We start from the raw sequence: 20,572 nt of genomic DNA, 5'->3' as shown, positions 1-20,572 counted from the left end.
TCAAAAAAAACAAAAACCCAAGGCATATAAAGCCATGAGAAATATTGATATTTTTGACATTGTTTCAAATGAATGCACATTTCTGTTACCCTCATGAAAGCTTTTCTGCATTATTATTTATTTAAATTTTATTTAATTCATTTCAGCTTATTTGCTTTGAGAAACAGCTTGCAGCAGGTGACTGAATATAAATATCATAAAAACAGGTGAAACAATTATAACAAAATGAACAGTCTAATAAAATCTGATCATATCTCTGCCATATTCAAGGCCTGCATATGTAAACATTTGTTTCGTTTAGTGTGCCAGAGCTAAAAAAAAAAAAAAAAAAGTTTGAGAGACACTGCTCCACAGTCTAACTTGGCGCCTAAGAGGAGCACTTTTGAAAGAATGTCCAAGTCAAAATTGGGGCATCCCGGTCATAGTGTCCCCCCCAAAAAAAACATCGATCTCGCAGCCATTTTTGAACAGGAAAAACACTGGGATTTCTTGTTTGAAAACATCCAAAATATGATTTAAAAAAAAAAAAAAAAAAGCAGGCACATAAACATCTGTCTAGCATCATTTTCACAAAAACGGCCACACAGACATTTCTGCAGAGCAGAAGGGAAGCCTAGTAGCCATGGCGGTGGACTTTTAAACATTGGGACTCAGGTGCAAATCCCACCTTATGTTATTTAGTAAACCCCCCCAAGACCAGATAAAAACCTACTGTGCTTAAAGGACACCTATGCAATAGCCATCACACTCACAGGTGTCTTGTAAATTCAGGTACAGAAGGGATTTTTATGTTCTAAGAGTTAAAGTGGGGATTACACTTGGGTACCATTGTTCAAAGTCCATTGCTCTGAGCACTGGATTACTCCTTGCATTTTCTTGCTGCTCTGTTAGAAATGGCCATAAAACCTGAAGCTATCATAGAGCCTTCTTGTATTCATGCCACTTTCACTTCTTGGGGGTGGGAGAGGAACAGTAACCACTGGGAGATGAAAGAAGGGTCATGACCTCATCCCTCCAGTGGTCAGCTGCTCAATCAGGGCACCTTTTTGTATCCTGGTTGTGATTGAAACAGGCCTAGATAAAAATGTCCTTTTTAGACTTTTATGTTTCTTCCCATTCTATTATTGCTTAAAAAAAAAAAAAAAAAAAGACATCCTAATTGTGGGCCTGCCTCTAGTCTCACCCAAAACGCACCTCTAACATGCTCCTTTGCTATTTGGATGAAATGTAGTGTAAAACATCCAAATTATGCCTTTCAAAAATCGCAATTTGGATGTTTCCAGCAGAGACTTTTTTTAAGCCATTTTGAGACATCTATCCATTTTGAAAATGAATGCCTGTACAACATGCTTCTTTTCAAGATTATTTTTTGACCTTTTTTAACAGTGCTTTCCATCTAACTTGGTAGTGTTTATTCTGCTTCCTGTTTTCTACAGTCAGATCTTTATTTTCATTTTTTGAACAAAATGTTTCACTCTATTACCATTTTTCACCTAACCTTTTAACCAAGCTAGCTGTTGTTTGGCCTTCTACCATTTTCAATACATGAAATATATCTGTTGTGGGCTTCCATGATAGTATTTTTAAACAATGTCCATGCCTGATTTATTTATTGATGTTTTGATTTTGAAAAATTTATATACCTTCTCCTTGACATCATAAAATGCCAACCTTTTGTATGGTATCATTGAATGGGTCATCTGCTTTTGATATGATTCATACTAAGGTTTTGTTAGATACTTTGTCTAATATGGGGACAATAGGATCTGTCATTGATTGGTTTGCTTCTTACTTTCAAGATAGATCTATGGAAGTGAAAAAAAATGGATGCATTTCTACATAGCTGACTATAGATAGGGGGATACACTTTTGTTCAAGCTCTGTCTGGCATCATTGGGTAATGTATTTCACAAGTTAGGTATTAGTTATCATCTATATGCAGACGATGTACAATTTTTCTTTCCTATGTCAGATTGATAAATTAGCATCATATTTACATGTAATTAATGACTGGATAATGGGTCACAGACTAGTTTTGAATCTTGCGCAAAAACGGAGTTGATATTGGTAGGAATGGTTGAACATCCATTATTTCTAGAATTTGTTGAGGTAGATAGCATGGTGCATACTTTGCAAAAGAAGATGAAAGTTTTAGGTGTTTTAACCAAGAAGGATCAGGTTTTACCTATCAAATCTTTTTTTTTTCTTTCAGATGTGGCTTTTGAGTAGATTAAAATCAATATTGGATTAGTATAAAGCACTTCATTTGGGTATGTCATCATCCAAATGTAGTCTTTGCAAGTGGTTCAGAATACTGCAGTGCATTTAATCTTTGGTTGAAGTAAATTTGAGCATGTGACACCTTTACTATGAAAATTGCATTGTCTTCCTTTTAAATCTCAAGTAGTGTTTAAGAACATAAGAATTGCCGCTGCTGGGTCAGACCAGTGGTCCATCGTGCCCAGCAGTCCGCTCACGTGGCAGCCCTTAGGTCAAAGACCAGTGCCCTATTTGAGTCCAGCCTTACCTACGTACGTTCTGATTCAGCAGGAACTTATCTAACCTTTTCTTGAATCCTTGGAGGGTGTTTTCCCCTATAACAGCCTCTGGAAGAGCGTTCCAGATTTCTTCTACTTTCTGGGTGAAGAAGAACTTCCTTATGTTTGTACGGAATCTATCCCCTTTTAACTTTAGAGAGTGCCCTCTCGTTCTCTCCACCTTGGAGAGGGTGAACAATCTCTCTTTCTCTACTAAGTAAATTCCCTTCAATATCTTGAATGTTTCGATCATATCTCCTTTCAGTCTCCTCTTTTCAAGGGAGAAGAGGCCCAGTTTCTCTAGCCTCTCATTGTACAGCAACTCCTCCAGTCCCTTAACCATTTTTGTCGCTCTTCTCTGGACCCTTTCGAGTAGTACTATGTCCTTTCTCATGTACAGTGGCCAGTGTTGGACGCAGTATTCCAGATGGGGGCGCACCATGGCCTGGTACAGCAGCATGATAACCTTCTCAGACCAGTTTGTGATCCCCTTCTTTTTTTTTATATATAAATCTTTATTGATTTTCAAACTTTGATAATGCAGTACAATTAATTTAACATAAAATACTGCATAAAATGCACTATTAACTACACAAATAATACATAAAAACAATCATTTTCTCCCATCCTCATCTCAATTATTAATACAATAATATATATGATGTGATTACAATATTATAATTAAGTAATTTAAATCCTCAAATACATTTCCCTCCCCCCACCCACCCTCCCTGAATGTGTAAGGAAATCTAAGAAAAAGAAAGATACATGACCCTTATTGCCATGCAACAAATGCAGTCAATGCACTCCACACTTTACTAAATGAATTACTAGTCCCCAAACGTTCCACAGTCATTCTTTCATATTTATATGTGGTACACACATTTGCCCACCAAAAAGTGTAATTAATTCTGTCATGGTTCTTCCAATTATGTGTGACCATTTGAACAGCTATTCCCGTCATGATCAGGAAAAGGCAACTTTTATATTTATCCAAAGTAGGCTTAACGTGTAGTAACGTACCACAAATTATGGCTTCATAGGTTAAGGGAATAGATGACTCAAGAATGAGATTTATTTGTTCCCAAATTGACTTCCAGAAACTAAGTATCAATGGACAAAAATATAACAGATGATCCAGTCCCTATATTAATATGACAATGCCAGCATCTATTAGATTTAGAATTATCTATTTTTTGTAATCGAACTGGGGTCCAAAAAATCCTATACAATAAAAATAACCATGTTTGTCTCATAGATGCTGACGCTGAACATTTCAACCTTCAAGTCCAAATTCGTGGCCAGCAAAACACAGAAATATGCTGTTTTATCTAGATGCTCCAAATATCTCTAAGACTATTTTTTGGCTTCTTATTTAAAAATTCAGAAATCAATTTGTACCACTGGGTGGCCTGATGCCCTACTAAATCTGTCTGGTAGCAAAGGATCTGCAAGCTATAATAAGTTTTTAAGTTTTTCCATTCAGGGAACCCACTCTGAATAGCCTGCTTCAACTGCAACGACCTATAATGTTGAGACTTTAAAATGCCAAATGATTATTGCAGCCATGAAAAATCAAGCAGTTTCTCATTAGATATAACATCATCCAATGTCCGAATACCTGCCTGCATCCAATTCTTCCAGGTGATCCCAGCACCGCCTACTTGAATCTTGGAGTTTAACCATAAGGACTGCAAAGTAGATTTCATTATGGGAACATCTGTTAGTTTATCAATAAATTTAATTGTTTTCCATGTATCCAATAAAATTATGTCTTTAGCATATCTAGGTAATCTGATACTGAATACATGAGATAGTCTTAAAGGGGACATAATTTTCCATTCTAGATATAGCTAGTCTGGAACATGCTCCATGAGCTCAGGGAGGATCCAATATATACCTTGACACATTATGTAGGCTTGATGATACCTATAAAAATTGGGAAAATTTACCCCACCCTCCACAATTGGTTTTTGTAAAGATACTAGAGCAATTCTCACATTTTTCCCCAGCCAAATACATTTTGTCAGAATGCTATTTAACTTTTTATAAAAGGACCCTTGAAAATAAACTGGCAACATACCCATTTGGTAGCAAATCACAGGCAAAATCATCATCTTGACCGTTTGAACTCTCCCCAACCAAGACAGCTGTAGAGGGTTCCATTGCTCACACATTTCCGTAATCTTTAACAATAAGGATTTTTCATTTACTTTCATCGTTTCTTCCAATGTACTGTTTATCCAAATACTTAAATATTTTATACCATCTTCCTTCCAAATAAAAGGAAACGTATCAAATAATTCTTTTGCACAATGTACATTTAATGGAAGAACCTCTGATTTACTCCAATTTATTTTATAACCAGAGAATTTTCCAAATCTATCTATCAAATCCAGTAAATGTAGAATGGTCGACTCAGGATTCCTCAAATGAATCAAAATATCATCTGCATATGCAGAGACTTTATATTCCCGACCTGCATAAGGAATATCTTGTATCTCCTCTACCTGTTGAATAGCCAAAAGCAGAGGTTCCAAAACAATAGCAAATAGCAAAGGAGATAATGGACACCCCTGTCTAACTCCCCTCTCCAGACAAAACCGCTCTGAAAAAGGGCTCTGAGGTTTGGGGGGGGGGGCTTGTTTATTTTTGTTGCTTTAGCTTAAAGAGCAGGAACCGAACATCCTTTGCATTCTGTTTTATTTTGTGTTAAACTGGGCTTCAAAATCTTATTTGATTGCAGATGCCTTTTGGGGCTCAGCAGGGGTGGCTGTCATATCTTCCCTGAACCAAGAGTGCAATTGATCTGATTTGAAAATGAATAGAATCAAAAGGACTGTGTATAATTGTGTCAGTTTTGAGTGGGTCTTGCTGTGCCTGCTGCTGTCAAAGGAAGCGAGAAGTCCTCAAACACACTAATCTAACTTATCGGTACTTTTTCCTTCAGTCATTTTTCAAACTCTTCTCTTATTTAGGGCTCCTTTTACGAAGGTGCATTAGGGCCTTAACGCACGGAATAGCGCACACTAAAATGCCGCGTGCGCTAGCTGCTACCGCCTCCTCGCAAGCAGGCGGTAGTTTTTCGGCTAGCGCACCCTATAGCGTGCGCTAATCCAGTGCGTGCGCTAAAAACGCTACTGCACCTTCGTAAAAGGAGCCCTTAAAGCAGATGAAGATTTCGGTAAATAAAAACTGGACTCCCCTCAGTGTTCCTTTATTGTGAAGACATTTTTGCCTAATTTCATCAACCTCGACTGAAATTTCAGGTTAGGATAGCTTTTATTGGCTTAACATAGGGGTCCTTTTACTAAGGCGCGCTAACTGATTTAGCATGCATTAAAGATTAGTGCGCACTAAATGCTAAGGCATCCATTATATTCTATGGGCGCCTTAGCATTTAGCGTGTGGTAATATTTAGCGCGCCTTAGTAAAAGGATCCCATAAATACGTAGTGAAGAGCATTCGTGACATCCAAAAGCAGGCTGGTGTAATCTTGAAAATGAAACTCATTTAGATTTTAACTCTATTTATTTATTAATTAAAATTTATGACATTGCTGTCCAAGAATGCCACACAGTAGCTTACAACCATGCAATTAATCAAATCATATAGCAATGAAACGCAACACATTAATGGGGGGCCCTTTTGCTAAAGTGCATATGTTTTTGTACTTGCCTTGCATTAGTTGAAAAACGTATGCATGTTTAAGTGCAAAACCTGTGTGATAAATGCAGAGGGTGATGTATAAGGTGGCATTTCGCAACTTAGAGGTGTTCAAACATTGCGTAAATCTATGTGCGTGAATGCTACTAGTTAAAAACAGAGGCCACAATCTTTATTTACTATCAACTTGGAGGCTGAAATAAGCAGTGTCTCACTTCCGGTTCACCACACAATTGTTTCCCCACGTAGTCACCTTTATAGGACCCCCAGGGACCCCTGAAAAAGACTTTTTGTCGAAACGCGGACCGTGTTGGGTCCTGTATCCCTAGCGGACTAGGTCCTTTAAGGCTGTTATGTGGATGATTTACTTTTATGTGGATGAAATTATTTTATGTGGATGATTTCAGTGTACCTTTGGAACTTTGACACTTTCAAATAAAGTTCATTTAGGAACATCGTCACTCCACAGAGTGTGTTGTTTGTTTGTTTTTTGTTTTCTCTGGATTAAGAAAGGTAACTCATAGGCCGATGCTCAGAACGAGGGCACTCTACCGAACAGTGCTTGAGAAGAGCGTGGTGAACAGCGCCCAAAAAAACACCTCAATGTTTAAAATGAATTCCATGCAAATAATATGTCCAGTAGAATCACACCAGGAAAATGCAAAGGAGGTAGGACGTTTGCACACTAGCGCATTAATAGTAGGCTAAAATACCACATCTCTGCGCTGCGCACGAGTAGTGATGTCAGTGCGTAATATGTATGTGTGTCGTAAAAGAAAGAACCATTGCTGAAAAGTGCTGCAATCGTGATGCTCTATGTGCATGCCAAATTGGTGTTTCTTTTGTGAGCCCATTTTGTTTGTGTGGACTTGTTTTTGTATGGTTGTACAATAGAAACACAGAAAAAAAGGTGCATACCAATGGCAGCTGTAAAATCCCCACGCAGAAATATATACAGCTGCTGTGCTTGGGAGTTGCTCCTCCTCTTTTACCTTTTGGAGCTCTTCATCTCAGCCTTCACAGACTTTTTATCCATCCAGTGCAGAGGTTGCTGGTCTGATGGAATGGAAGATAGCAATCTTCTCTGCCTGTTAACATATGTAAGTACAGAGGTCCAAATTCTGTAAGCAGTGCCGATATCGGCAGCCATCTAAAGAATGGCTGCCGATTGCATGTCAATCTACACCGGTGGCTGTTTACAAAATCATGGCTATGTGGAAGATAGATGGGTGCCGGAAATGTAGACAAAAACAAGAGAATTGACCCAATGATCTCCACAGACAAATCCAAGAAGAAACAAAAAACAATGTGGAGAAATGATGTTCCTGAGATGGACTTTATTAATATTAAAATAATATTAAAACTTGGCAAACCACATAAAAACCTCTAGGGCGCTGTCCGCTGAAAAGCTTTGGACCCTGGACCCAATACGGTCCGTGTTTTGACAGAATGTCTTCTTCAAAGGTCCCTATCAACCTTATCATCTCCCTGGGAAAGCCCAGGCTAATTTCTTATTATAAACCACCTAGAACTGAAAGGTATTGGCGGGATAGAAGATTTAAATGTAATGTAATCTCTTAGACACAAAAACAATATATGGTTTCAGGTTTATTTAAAAATTTGATATACCGCTTTATCAAAAATTCAAAGCGGTTCTACATAATATAAGAACAAAATATAAAAAGAGCGTACGTTAAAAACAAATTACAAATAATGCTACAAACAATCAAACGCACTGACAAACATTAACTTGCCGATACAGGATGGAAAAGGGTGGAAATACAATTTGTAAAAAGAGAAAGCGGGGGAGAAGGACCAGAACAAAAGGAAGGGGAACAATAAAATAAATAGTCTAACTAATATTTTGTAAAATAGGCTAAAATGATTAAAAAATGACATGGTACAGGTTTCCATGACCGTCCTTAGAAGGACTATTATACACCGAAAGAAAAAGAAAGAAAGGCCTTCAAGTTACTTTTAAATTTATCAAGGGATGTAATGTCTCTTATATAATTTGGTGCTGAATTTCAGATAGTAGGGGCCGTAACAGAAAAAATGTTAATACGCATAGTGTTAATGTATCTTAGAGAGGGAACGGATAGCAAGTTTTGATTAGATGAACAATAAAGTACGATGGGGAATATGGGGGATAAGTAGCCTTTTAATAAAATCAGGTTGGCCGAAAGTTATGGTCTTGTATGTCGGTAACATTATTTTATATGAAATTCGATGATCTATAGGCAGCCAGTGAGCATTGTTCAAAAGAGGTGTGACGTGATCGTATTTTCGTGCTTTTGAAATAATTTAATGGCAGTATTTTGAATAATTTGAAGACGTTTTATTTCTTTCTTAGTGATTCCTTTGCATAATGCATTACTGTAATCTAAACATGGCAGGAGCATTTAAAATAACAGGCATATTCATTCCAAAGACTAGCATCCTATTTACGGCGGATCACAAATGACAGGATTCTGTAACACTGAGCCCAACTTCTGAGGATATTCCTCCCATTGTTATATCCCCTTTGGAGTTGTGCACTATGAAAATTAGGCATGGATGTTATTGAATAGGACATAGGGCAGATGCATGTGTATCTCCAAATTGCTGCCAATTAAACAACAATTATTGATTGTTAGCACCTAATTAGCTAATTAATTTGCATGCATATCTATGATCAGTACCCAAATTTGTGCGCCCAACTTTGGATGATTTATACAGAAATCAACCAGGGCTTAGAAGTCTATAACAGAGCATCCATATTTAGGTGTTCAGAGGGCATCTGATAAGAACCTATTCAAGGCTGTGGTTGAGTGAACTTAAGTGTCTATGTATAGCACGCGCTAATTGGTTAGCACACCTTAGTAAAAGAGGGCCTTAATTTCTCACAGGTTCAGAAAGGAAAAAAAAGTCATCAGAAAATTGTGCATGCAAGAACTTCTAGCAACTCCTGACTTATGCAGAGAAGTGCAGCATTTAAGAACTGGGGAAAGGGAGAAACAAGTATTTTATCGCCTTCTGTCCTACCAGGCAGCGTCCTGGGATAAAGATTTAAACACCTTAATTATGAGTTAAACCACTTACTTGGATTTTAGGAGGCATCTATAAACTTATTTGCTTACCAAATATTTGGGTAATTAACTTAATTCATCTCATTGTTCAACTTCTTTTATATACCGCATAGAACTTCACGGTCTTGCGGTATATAAGTAAATTGTAATGTAATGTAATCCAGTAGTATTGTACTAGATTTCCACTGTATGTGAATATTTCTAACTATAACTCATGCATGTTTATGGCCAATCAGGGAATTCCTTAGACTCCTCCCTAAGGAAGTCCCTGATTGGCCGAGGCGCGACAGGCCCCTCCCGAGGAAGGAACCTGAGGCACCTCAGCCAATCAGTGCCTTGGGCCCCTCCCCATGCATCAGATGATGCATTGGGGCGTGGCCTAAGGTCAGTGTCGCAGCAGAGCAGCAGCAGCTAGAGGACTTTGGGCTTCCTCCTGCTCCTGAAGACGATCACAGGAGGCCTAAGGAGCAGGAGGGACTGGGCACCCCTCCTGCTCCCAGTGATTATAAAGGTAAGGGGAGGGGGTGGGCCTAGCCCGGCCATCCGGATGGCCTACTACAGGGAGGGAGGTGGGCCGAGTCTTGCCAGGTGGCATTTGAGATGGCAGGCTTCCCTCCTGCCTTGTGTTTGGCAGAGCATCGGGCACGGGGGGGCATCGTTGCGTAGGGCATTTTTTAGGGGTTTGGGGAGGGAGGAAGCACTTCGGGGGTGGGCTTTTTTATTTTTTATTTTAACCGAACAGTTATTTTGCATGTGTAATACACACAAAATATCTGCCCAATTAAAATTTTAAAAAAAAATTTTAAGCTGTTAGAAGCCCTGACAGCAGTGACAGGAGGCTGCTTCTCCTGTCACTACTGTCAGGGCCGAATTCGATCCATGCAGTTGGTTGGGGGTGTTCCTCCGATTGCCCCCATTTGCATGCAGATGGTTGGCGAATCGGTCGGCCTGCCTCTAATCTCCCACGGATTGGAGGGTTACTGAATCTAGCCCCTAGTGCCATATTCTAATAACGACGCTGTAAATTAGATGGCATTAGGCGCCCTAACACAACTTAATTTAATAGTTTAAATTGGTTCAAGCATCGCAGTGATTGACTGCACCAATTAAAAACCATTTAAAATACTGTTAAAAAAATGGATGTGTCTAAGGGCGCTTCCAAAACTGGCGCCATTCTCTCATCTAAGGAGGCACCTTGCAGTACCTAAGGCTCTTATGGGCATGGTTAAACACCAGCAGTGGCCTTAGACGCCATTAGGCATCTCCTTAGATACGATTCTCATGAAAGGTAGGTGCTGGAAACGTAGGTCTTTAAAACTCTGGTCTACATTTCCAGTGTCTACCTTTCATGTATCCGCGATTCTGCAAACAGCACGGTTGCGTGATCGACACACAAACGACACCTTGTTTGGAGGCGCTGCCCGACAATGGTGCCATTTGCAGGATCCGGCCCATAGCACACGCTAATGTCCGTTAGCGCACACTAAGTTTTGGTTAAACGGCCCCTATTTTTTTTTTTTGCATTAATGATACCTATTGTTTGTATTAATTGCCATGGGCTAATGTTGCCATTTTTTTAAATTATCCCATGAGCACTTGCTACCACCTATTTTGTAGGTGGTTTGGGCATACACAGTATCCAGTATAGTAAGTTAGATGCACTGGTTGGTTAGTGCAAGAATGCCCACTCTCTGCCCTCTGTCCCATAAAAAAATTTGAAATGCACACAATTTGAAATTACCGCAGGACACCGTAAGTACATCCTGAGGTACTCCATTTATTGTGCTGTGTTAGGTGCACATTAGTGCTTAATGCAGCTTAGTAAAGTGATCCCTAAGAATCTAATCCTAGAGCAGTGAATTTAAATTAAAAGTGATTGTGGTAGTTTGAATAGTTGAATTCTCAAAGCTTTTCTTGTTCTTCATTTCCCTAGGCCTTTCACAAGGACCTGCCATCCAATAGCACATATTAAATGATTTGGTGACAATCTTTGCTCCACCATGAAAGGGTTGTCAAGCATTCGCAGTCACCATCATGGGGTTGCCTGTGACCCCTCTTGTGATGTTCTGCCATATCATCCAGACAGAAAGCCATATTTATTAAATCCAGTGGACCCATACCCAATAGATCACTCCTATTATGGTCAAAGGAACTCTTTTCCAGCAGAATGTATGATGCCTTATGGTGACCAGATAGCTAGCAGCACATTTCCTCGGAGACATTACAATTCCCATCAGGAATCTAAAGAGGAGTCTTCCCTGGTCCCCCATGGAACAGTTGCTAAAGCCAACCGCATTCCTGCCAATCTTTTGGACAAGTTTGAAAGGCAGCTTCCTATCAACAGAGATGGCTACCATACCTTACAGTACAAGCGCACTGCAGTAGAACAACGCAGTGATAGTCCAGGAAGGATTCGGCATTTGGTCCATTCTGTTCAAAAGCTCTTCACAAAGTCCCATTCCCTTGAGGGACCATCAAAAGGTAATGTCAATGGCAACAAAGCAAGCCCAGAAGAGACTCAAACTGTTCGATATGGGAAGCGTAGCAAGAGTAAAGACAGGAGATCAGAGGTCAAGCCCCGCTCAAACATATCAGGATGGTGGGGTTCCGATGATAACTTGGACAGTGACGCTTGTTTTTATCATAGTCCCACTGGAGTTATGACTATGGGAAGATGCCCTGATCGATCTGCTTCTCAGTACTTCATGGAAGCCTACAATACCATCAATGAACATGCATTAAAGTCATCTAGAAGCAATAATGATGTTAAATGCTCTACATGTTCAAACTTACCTATAAGCTTGGACAGCCAGTTAATGAAGAAAGGCTCTTGGTCTTCTACACTTACAGTGAGCAGAGCCCGTGAAGTTTACCAGAAGGGTTCACTTAATATGGATCAAACGGTGGCAAAATCAGAATCTAGCCAGCCAGAACGGGCCTGCCAATACCTCCAGGTATGCTGAATATACTTTTTTTTTCTCTCCATATTGTTATCCCTTTTACATTCATGTTTTTCTAGCAGCCTTCCTTTAGTTGTTCTAAATAGAATTATATAATTATATAAAAGGTAATTGAAAGGGGACAGGTTTAGAACAAATGCTAGGAAGTTCTTTTTTACCCAGAGGGTGGTGGACACATGGAACGCGCTTCCGGAGGATGTGATAGGCCAGAACTCTGTACAAGGGTTCAAGGAGGGTTTGGATAGGTTCCTGGAGGATAAGGGGATAGAGGGGTACAGATAGAACTTGAGGTAGGTTATAAAAGTGGTCAGAAACCACTTCACAGGTCGCGGACCTGATGGGCTGCCGCGGGAGCGGACCGCTGGGCGAGATGGACCTCTGGTCTGACTCAGTGGAGGCAACTTCTTATGTTCTTATGTTCTTAATCCAGTCAATATAAAAAAATAAAGAAAATTATATCCATGCTATTATAAAATATTATTATGAAAAATTAATTCTTTATGAAGAAAAAGGTTGGGTACTAGTGTAGGAAGGATAATTGTTACTTTATACAATTTCAGAGTCTATGATGTGTTATTATATTAGACTGAAAAGCAGACATCCATTGTTTAGAAATATGTGCCTGGTGAGAACTGGATCAGTAAATCAGAAAATCAAGTGTCTCCAATTAATATTATGATACATTTAAACTTGACATACAGCTCTGTAGTGTCTCGACATTTCAGTCTGAGATTATTTGCTTTTATTTACAGTATGAAGTTTTACTAGGAATCTCTGATGCTTTATTCTTATTTGAAAAGCAAGCTATAATCATTTAGGGCCCTTATACAAAGCCGCAGTAGTGAGACCCATTGTGGCAAATGCAACAAATCCCATATGAATTGGAATGCGCTGTGTCGCATTTGCTGCATGGAACTTGCTACCGTGGCTTTAGAAAAGGGGCCCTTATTAAGAAAGATGAATCCTTAATTTATAACTCTAAAATATCTGTGATATAACTTGATATGTATCAATAATAAATTTTACAAAATGCATGTCTATAGGTTTCCTGTATATAGATGTTTGGATGTAACCATTGTTGATAGAGACTGTGGTGTCTAGAAAAATTTACTTTTTCTTGGGAATAGTCACTTTTGAATGTCATTGTAGGGTGGTATGTGTTGAAAGAGTTGTAGAATTGTTTGAGAGTCTCTTCTCCCTCGGTTCAAATCATAAAAAATGCCATCAATATATGGGAAGTATTTCAGGGGTTAAGTCTGATATGTCTCCTCTAATGCTGCCATGAAGAGCTTTGCATAATGTGGTGCCATCCTGGTGCCCATAGAAGTGCCCATGATTTGCAGATAGATGTAGTAGTTAAAAGAGAAATAGTTGTGAGTTAGGATGAATTTGATCAATGCTGTAATAGCTTCCAGAGAGTGTTGGTGGCGAGGGTAGACAGCGTGAACTCACAGGCCTTGAGCATACGCAAATGCTCAAGGCCCAGCAAAGAAGAGGATGCAGATCTTCGGGCACTGGCACCGGCATGTCCTGTGTGTTGGTGCCGGTGCCGGTGGCCAGATGGGGGTAAGCAGCGTGTTCGAGTGGCTCTGGGGGATTTCAGATCGCGGCGGGGTGGGTGCGACGCAAGCGATGTGATGCCGGATCGCGAGGGGGAGGGTGCCAGATCGCGGGGGGGGGGAGGGTGGTGGATCACACGGGGGGGCCTTCGGTGGGAGCAATGCCGTTTCTCGGTGGGGGGAGGTAGAGCAGCACCGCTGGCCTCTGGGGGTGGGGGTGGATGGGAATGTATCACGCAAGTTTCCCTTAGTTCCTATGGGGAAACTCGCTTTGATATATGAGTATTTTGGTTTACGAGCATGCCTCTGGAACGAATTATGCTCGTAAACCAAGGTACCACTGTACTTGATTTCCTCAAGAAATTTTACCTCCCTAGCAAGCCCTAATGTTATATTTACCCAGTCAATATTGGGGTAGTTCCTAGGATAAGCAGTTATAAAATATGTTTTACTCTTTGGGATCTGGCGAGGTACAGTGTTCCCTCTAAGCGGGCGGGTGTTGTGAGCAAACTTTTTTCACTGTGAGCTAAAAATATCGGGCGCCAGCAAGTTATGAGCCAAATAAATATGTTGTCAAGGCATCAGGCCAGCTTAAGTTCCAGGCCAGTTATGGAACTGAATTTAAGATTTGTAGGTTCATGGGGACATACTCTAGTCCAGTGTTCTTCAACCTTTTTACACCCGTGGACCGGCATAAATAAAATAATTATTTTGTGGACCGGCAAACTACTAAGACCGAAATAAAAACACATTTTCACCCAGTCTCCGCAAGCTCGGTCCCCACAAACCATCTGATCCCATCTGCACAAGCCTCAGTTATGATTTTATATTGAACGTATTTTATTAAAGTATAAAAAGAAACAATATTCTGTACAATTGTCATTTTATAAATATAAATATTCAGAGCAAGGACCAACAAAACCCCTGTCTCCCCTCCCCTTCACATATATCCCCTCTACTATCAAGAAAACTGAACAAGCCAAATTATTACAGAATGCTACACAGAAATATCATGCTAACAGAATACTGCAGTCAACACATGACAGGAATAGTATTAGGCTTTGCAGTCCCCAGTTATGTCTCTAGCAGGATATATATTTCAAATCTGACATATTGTAATGACAAAATAGAAATAAAATGATTTTTTTCTACCTTTTGTGGTCTCTGCTTTCATCTTCTTTCCACTCTTCCTTCCAGCGTCTGCCCGTTCCATCCACTGTCTGGCCTCTCCCCCTTCCATATGTATCTGACTTCTTTCTATGCCCCTCTCCCCTTTCCATCCAGCCTGTGCTTCCTCTCTCCTTTTTACATCATTCATTCCAGCTTCACTGCTTTCTTCATTTTTATCTCTCCTACACCAGATCTAGCATCTTTATCCCTCTCTCATTTCTCTGCTGACCCCCTTTCCAGCATCAATCTCTCTCTACTTTCTCATTCCTGTCTCTCCCCTTTCCCTCCTCTAATCTCCCTGCCAGCTGTTTCCTTCCTTTCTTCCTTCTCCCTTCCCTCCTCCCCCCTATCCAACAGTAGCTCTCTTCCCATCCCTTTCCCTCTTCCCCTCCCAGCAGCATCTCTCTTTCTACCTCCCTCCAGGTGCAGTAGCAGCTCTCCCTTTATCCATCAGCTTTCCAGCCTCCAACAGTGGCTTCCTGTCCTTCCGGCAGCTCTCAGTACTTGCCTGCAGAAGTGATTTCCTTAGGCAGCCTTGGGTCCGTTGCCGCCTCTGAGGAAAGGGGAAGTTGCCAAAGTGAATCACTGCCCTGGTAAGTATAGAGCTGCTAGGAGAGGAGACAGCCACTGTTGAAGGCTCCCTGCACATTCGTGACACCCCCCCACCCCCAAGCCGGCAAAAACAGCTTTGCACTGCAGGCCCTGCCGCCCAAGACGAGCCGGAGGCCCCTATCCGCCGCATTCTGCACATGGGCAGGCTTTCAGCACAGACGCTGCTGATGGCCCCAATCCACACGCTGCCCCCCACCGCGCACGCTGACCATCTCCCTTCTACTTGCAGCTTCCCCGCAGCCCTCTTCGGCGACTCGGCAGGGGCAGCGATCAAGACAGGCTGCAGACGTCGGGATCTTTCCTCTCTGAGTCCCGCCTATTTTGTTTCAACTTCCTGTTTCCGCATAGGCGAGACTCAGAGGGAATGCCCGACGTCGGCAGCCTGTCTTGATCGCCCGAGGCTGGGAGGAACAGAAGATTTCCGCGAAAACCACCAGGGCAGGAAATTTAACAACGTCCATCTTGCCGGCCCTGCGCGGACCGGCAGGAATTTTCTGCGGACCGGCGGTTGAAGAACTGTGCTCTACACTGTGTGCGCTGTGACGAGGAACTTGTGCACTGCGTTGTAATATTTTGTGCGCCAGCGCATGCCAGCGCAGCTTAGAGGGAACACTGCACCTGTGTTGGAAACAGGATACTGGGCTTGATGAACCTGCGGTCTGTCCCAGTATGGCTGCCCTTGTGTTCTTCTGTACATTTAATAGGGTTGTAATTGTAGTACAGAAAATCCAACTGCCTCTCTTTTTTAATTATACTGTAGCTGATCATGACCTACTTGCTGGTAGACTTCATAATATATATATATATATATATATATAAAAATAAACCAGGAGATCTAGTATAAAAAGAATGCATTCCACCACAGAATTATATACTTCTGAAGTGTCAGTGGGTGATATTTTACCCCACACACTTTCTTAGTTGAAATAATGGTGAACATTTTTAGCTACTTAAAATCATTTAAACCTTCTCCTCCTGTGAAATGCTTTTACAGAACATCTGCTGCACCATGATGTGGAAATCCAAGTTTAACTTCTCCATGTACTTTTGTCAGCCACACAGAAGTGTGCAGCCCTCTGCAATCTGTCACTTCTAACTATTTTTCTTAAGAGCGCCAAGCGTCAAGTTGGTCTCGGATTTACTTATTTACAATGGGTCCAGTTCACATGGGACTTGAACCAACTAGTGCCAGCTTTACAAGTAGGAGGCAAAGAAAAAAAGCAGCATGAATAAAAACAACAACAACCCAGAAAACTTAGTACGGTACATCTGTGACACCTTCAAGAGATCTCAAGGATGTACAGTATATCTAAGGAACAGTAATTGAAACAAGTGAGAGTAGAGCCCTAATAAGGTGTAGGATGTAAAGCCAGAAAGAACAGACCAGTCATTGTATATATAGCAACTCACTTGGCTAGTTTCTGGTTCCTGGATTACCGCTATTTAATAAATCCTTATGCATAGTATTGGAAACACCAGTATTTGGGTCTCTGTCCCAGTGTCCACTCAGTCATCAAGCTGAATCTGATTCTCGGTAAATAGCTTCAGCTGGTGCAACACAACTTCTGTTTCTCCCTGGAAGTGGCTAGCAGCTCACTTTACTCCTGTCAGTTGCCGGTGTGTGGCTGACCCTTCTTATACAACATTGAACTCAAACCTAACAACAATTCCCGGTTCTCTAACACCTTCTAACTATGCTTTTGCAACTGAGGGAGAAATCCCTTATCCCAGGGTATGTGGGATTTTGACATTACCGTTTTGGGAATTCAAGCTGTATGTGATATACTCTTTTTTTCATTTATTTCTTATTACTATTCTCCTGATCTGATTTCTTTTTGAGTCTCCTCTCTCAACCCCTACAATGGATTAATGAAGTACAGCCAAATCAGCAGCAGCAAATTGGCCCAGAACCTAAGGCTGCAAGAAATTTGGAAGGCCAGAATTCTGGACGTAACACAGGCAAAAGTTCTCTATTTCTACCCCCTCCCCCCAAGCACTGACCTCCAGTATGTGCTCACTGCTGCTATGGGGCCATGGGCAGAAGGGAGATGTGTACTGTCCCAGTTGGTGCCTGTGAGGAAGGATGGTTCTTCAGGAAGCCTGTTCAAGAGAATAGATAATGGACACATCTTTAAAGAAAGGAAATGTGGCACACAGAGAGTTTTTTCATAAACATTTAAAAGGAAAAACAAACAACAATATACAGGAGGGATATCTGCACTTCATTAATCCATTGTAGGGGCTGAGAGAGGAGACTCAAAAAGAAATCTGATCAGGAGAATAGTAATAAGAAATAAATGAAAAAAAGAGTAAAGATATAGCATTGCTATCACATACAGCTTGAATTACCAAACAATGAAACTCTCTGATGTCCACTGCATTAGATTTCAATTGGTGTAAGTCCTCACACCCAAAGTTGAGCATGTGAATCCCCACTAACTATTCTTATAAAGGACACTCATCCTTGAATGCCTTTTATAGAATAACACTGAGGTCCGGATTCACGTTAGGCACAAACAGGCAGGCCTACACATAAAACCATAAAAATGCAATTGTAATAGTCCAAACGGACCCTACACGGTCTGTGTTTCGGCGAACACGCCTTCCTCAGGGGTCCAATGGTTTTCAAATGCACAAATAAAGAATTGGACTGAACCTAATCTAATTGTCTTTAAACATGTGGTCAAAGAATACCGCAGACAAGTATAAACAGCATGAAAAATCGCTATGGGAAGATGTGTTCGCCGAAACATGGACCGTGTAATAATAATAATAATAATAACAGTTTATATACCACAGGACCGTGAAGTTCTATGTGGTTTACAATGATTAAAAGATAGTACAAATTGAGTGAAGTTAAAAGCTAGTGATTAACAGCTCTAGGGTTCAGTTATTGTGGAAAAAGAATTGTACGGGTCAGCTGCCTAGATACTTCAGGAACAGATATGTTTTTAGGCGTTTCCTAAATTCCCCATAAGTCGTAGGCGTAAGCAGTTGTTCTAGATCTTTATCCCATAATGCTGCCTGATGTGAGAAAAGGTGTTGATGATATCTTTTGAGTTTACATCCTGTAACTGGAGGGGAAATAAAGTTCAAATGTGAGCTTCTTTTATGTCTATTGGCTGAGAAAGAGAAAAGGTCAGTTATATATTTAGGGGCTAGACCAAATAGTACCTTAAAGCAAAAACAACCAAACTTAAACTTCACACGTGCCTCCATCGGTAGCCAATGCAGCTGTCGGTAGTAAGGTGTCACATGATCGAACTTCTTCAGCCCGAAAATCAGTTTGACCGCTGCGTTTTGTACTATTTGTAATCGTCGCATATTCTTTTGGGAAATTGCCAAATAGGCGATATTACAGTAATCAAGTTGACTCAGTACGAGGGATTATACCAGAATTCTAAATACTGACATATCAAAATATGCTCTAATGGATCAAAACTTCCAGAGAGTGAAAAACCCTTTCTGATTAAGGAGTCTACCTGGTCTTTCATGGTTAGGCTCTGGTCTAGTGTTACACCCAATACCTTCATAGTAGACTGAATAGGATAACTAAGTTTATTGATGCATAGCTACAAAAAAAATTTTTTTTTCTGAATTAAGTTTCAGTTTGAATTCAGTCATCCATTGCTCCATCAAATTTAGTGCTTCTGATGCCTTGGGAGTAATTTCTGAGAGAAAGTTAGTAAATGGAATGATGATCATAAAGTCATCTGCGTAACTGAATAATTTTATCCCCAGCTGGGATAATTTTATCCCCAGCTGGGTCAATTGCACCTAGTGAGGACATGTAGACATTGAAAAGCAATGGGGATAGTGGTGACCTCTGCGGTACACCAGATAGATTGCTCCAGGTATCAGAGAGATTGTAATTAAAATGTACTTGGTAGGTGCGGGACATAAGGAAACCTCGAAACCAGTCTAGCATCTCTTCTCTGATACCAATTGCAACTAAGCATTGTAGCAGTTTCCCATGGTCCACTAAGTCAAACGCAGAGCTCATATCGAATTGCATGATCAGGGCATTAAGGCCCTTACTAGACAGGAGACGTAAATTATCCAAGATAGCCGCAATTACTGTCTCAGTGCTGAACAAAGGTCTAAAACCAGATTGAGTTTCATGTAAGAGAGAGAACTGATCAAGATATTCTATCAATTGGATATGTACCAATCCTTCCATGATTTTTACAATAAATGGAATCGATGCTACGGTCTATAGTTGGTTACTAGTGCAGAAGATTCTTTACTATTTTTTGGAATTAGGATTATTATTATGTGACCATTGTTAGTGAGGAATTTTCCATTTTTAGGTTATCGGTTAAGGAATTCAGCAAGGAAAGTTTAAAATCTAATGGAGCTGCTTTCATAATTTCTGGGGGACATGAGTCCAGAACACAGTATGATTTAGAGTATTTGTTATATAGTTTGATATAATTATTCCATTGTAAATCTTGAAAGGAACTCCAGATCATGTCCGCTGGTATTCCATTTCTTTGTATGTTAGCTATTTGATGATCATTAATGTTATTTGTCGAACAGTTGTTTCTTAGGTTTTTAATTTTTGAATCGAAATGCTGTGATAAATCATTTGCTGAAGGTAGTTTAATGTTATGCATGAGTTGAGTGTTGCGTGTGGTGTCAAATAAATTCGTAACCAAATTGAACAGCTCTTTTGTATTGATTCCTTTTGAGCTAGTGCTAGATAAGTCGATTTTAGAAGAGTAAAATGATTTATGTTTGTCTTTTATCAGTTCAAGTTTCAAGTTTAATTAAATTTGATAAATCGCTTATTACATACTAAGCGAGTAACATTAAAAATATATGGTGTACAACCTTAAAAGGGGGATAAAAAACAAACTGACAATACAGACGAACTTGGATACATAAGGAAAGGGCAAAGGTGGGTAAAAAGTTACAAAATTACTGTTTTTCTAGTGAAAAGAGAACAAAAGCCGAGTAAGGGAAAAAACATTAGGATTGGGATAAAATGGATAAAAAGA

At 40.3% G+C, this 20,572-nt stretch overlaps 1 protein-coding gene across 7 annotated transcripts in view; it reads left to right on the top strand.

Moving 5' to 3' along the window:
• DLGAP1 (DLG associated protein 1) overlaps nucleotides 1-20,572 on the top strand; it is a 759,376-nt gene that overhangs the window by 472,097 nt on the left and 266,707 nt on the right. For all 7 annotated transcript variants that reach the window (XR_004538413.1, XR_004538412.1, XM_033934400.1 and 4 more), the window contains one exon: nucleotides 11,205-12,225. Coding sequence is in view for 5 of the 7 variants with exons in the window: in XM_033934400.1 (XP_033790291.1) it covers nucleotides 11,272-12,225 (954 nt within the window). In the remaining 2 variants the exon portion in view is untranslated. The remainder of the gene's footprint in view (nucleotides 1-11,204; nucleotides 12,226-20,572) is intronic.

Source organism: Geotrypetes seraphini, chromosome 2 (genome assembly GCF_902459505.1).
Source record: "Geotrypetes seraphini chromosome 2, aGeoSer1.1, whole genome shotgun sequence".
Taxonomy (NCBI): Eukaryota; Metazoa; Chordata; class Amphibia; order Gymnophiona; family Dermophiidae; genus Geotrypetes; species Geotrypetes seraphini.
This window is presented reverse-complemented; position numbering and strand designations above follow the sequence as displayed.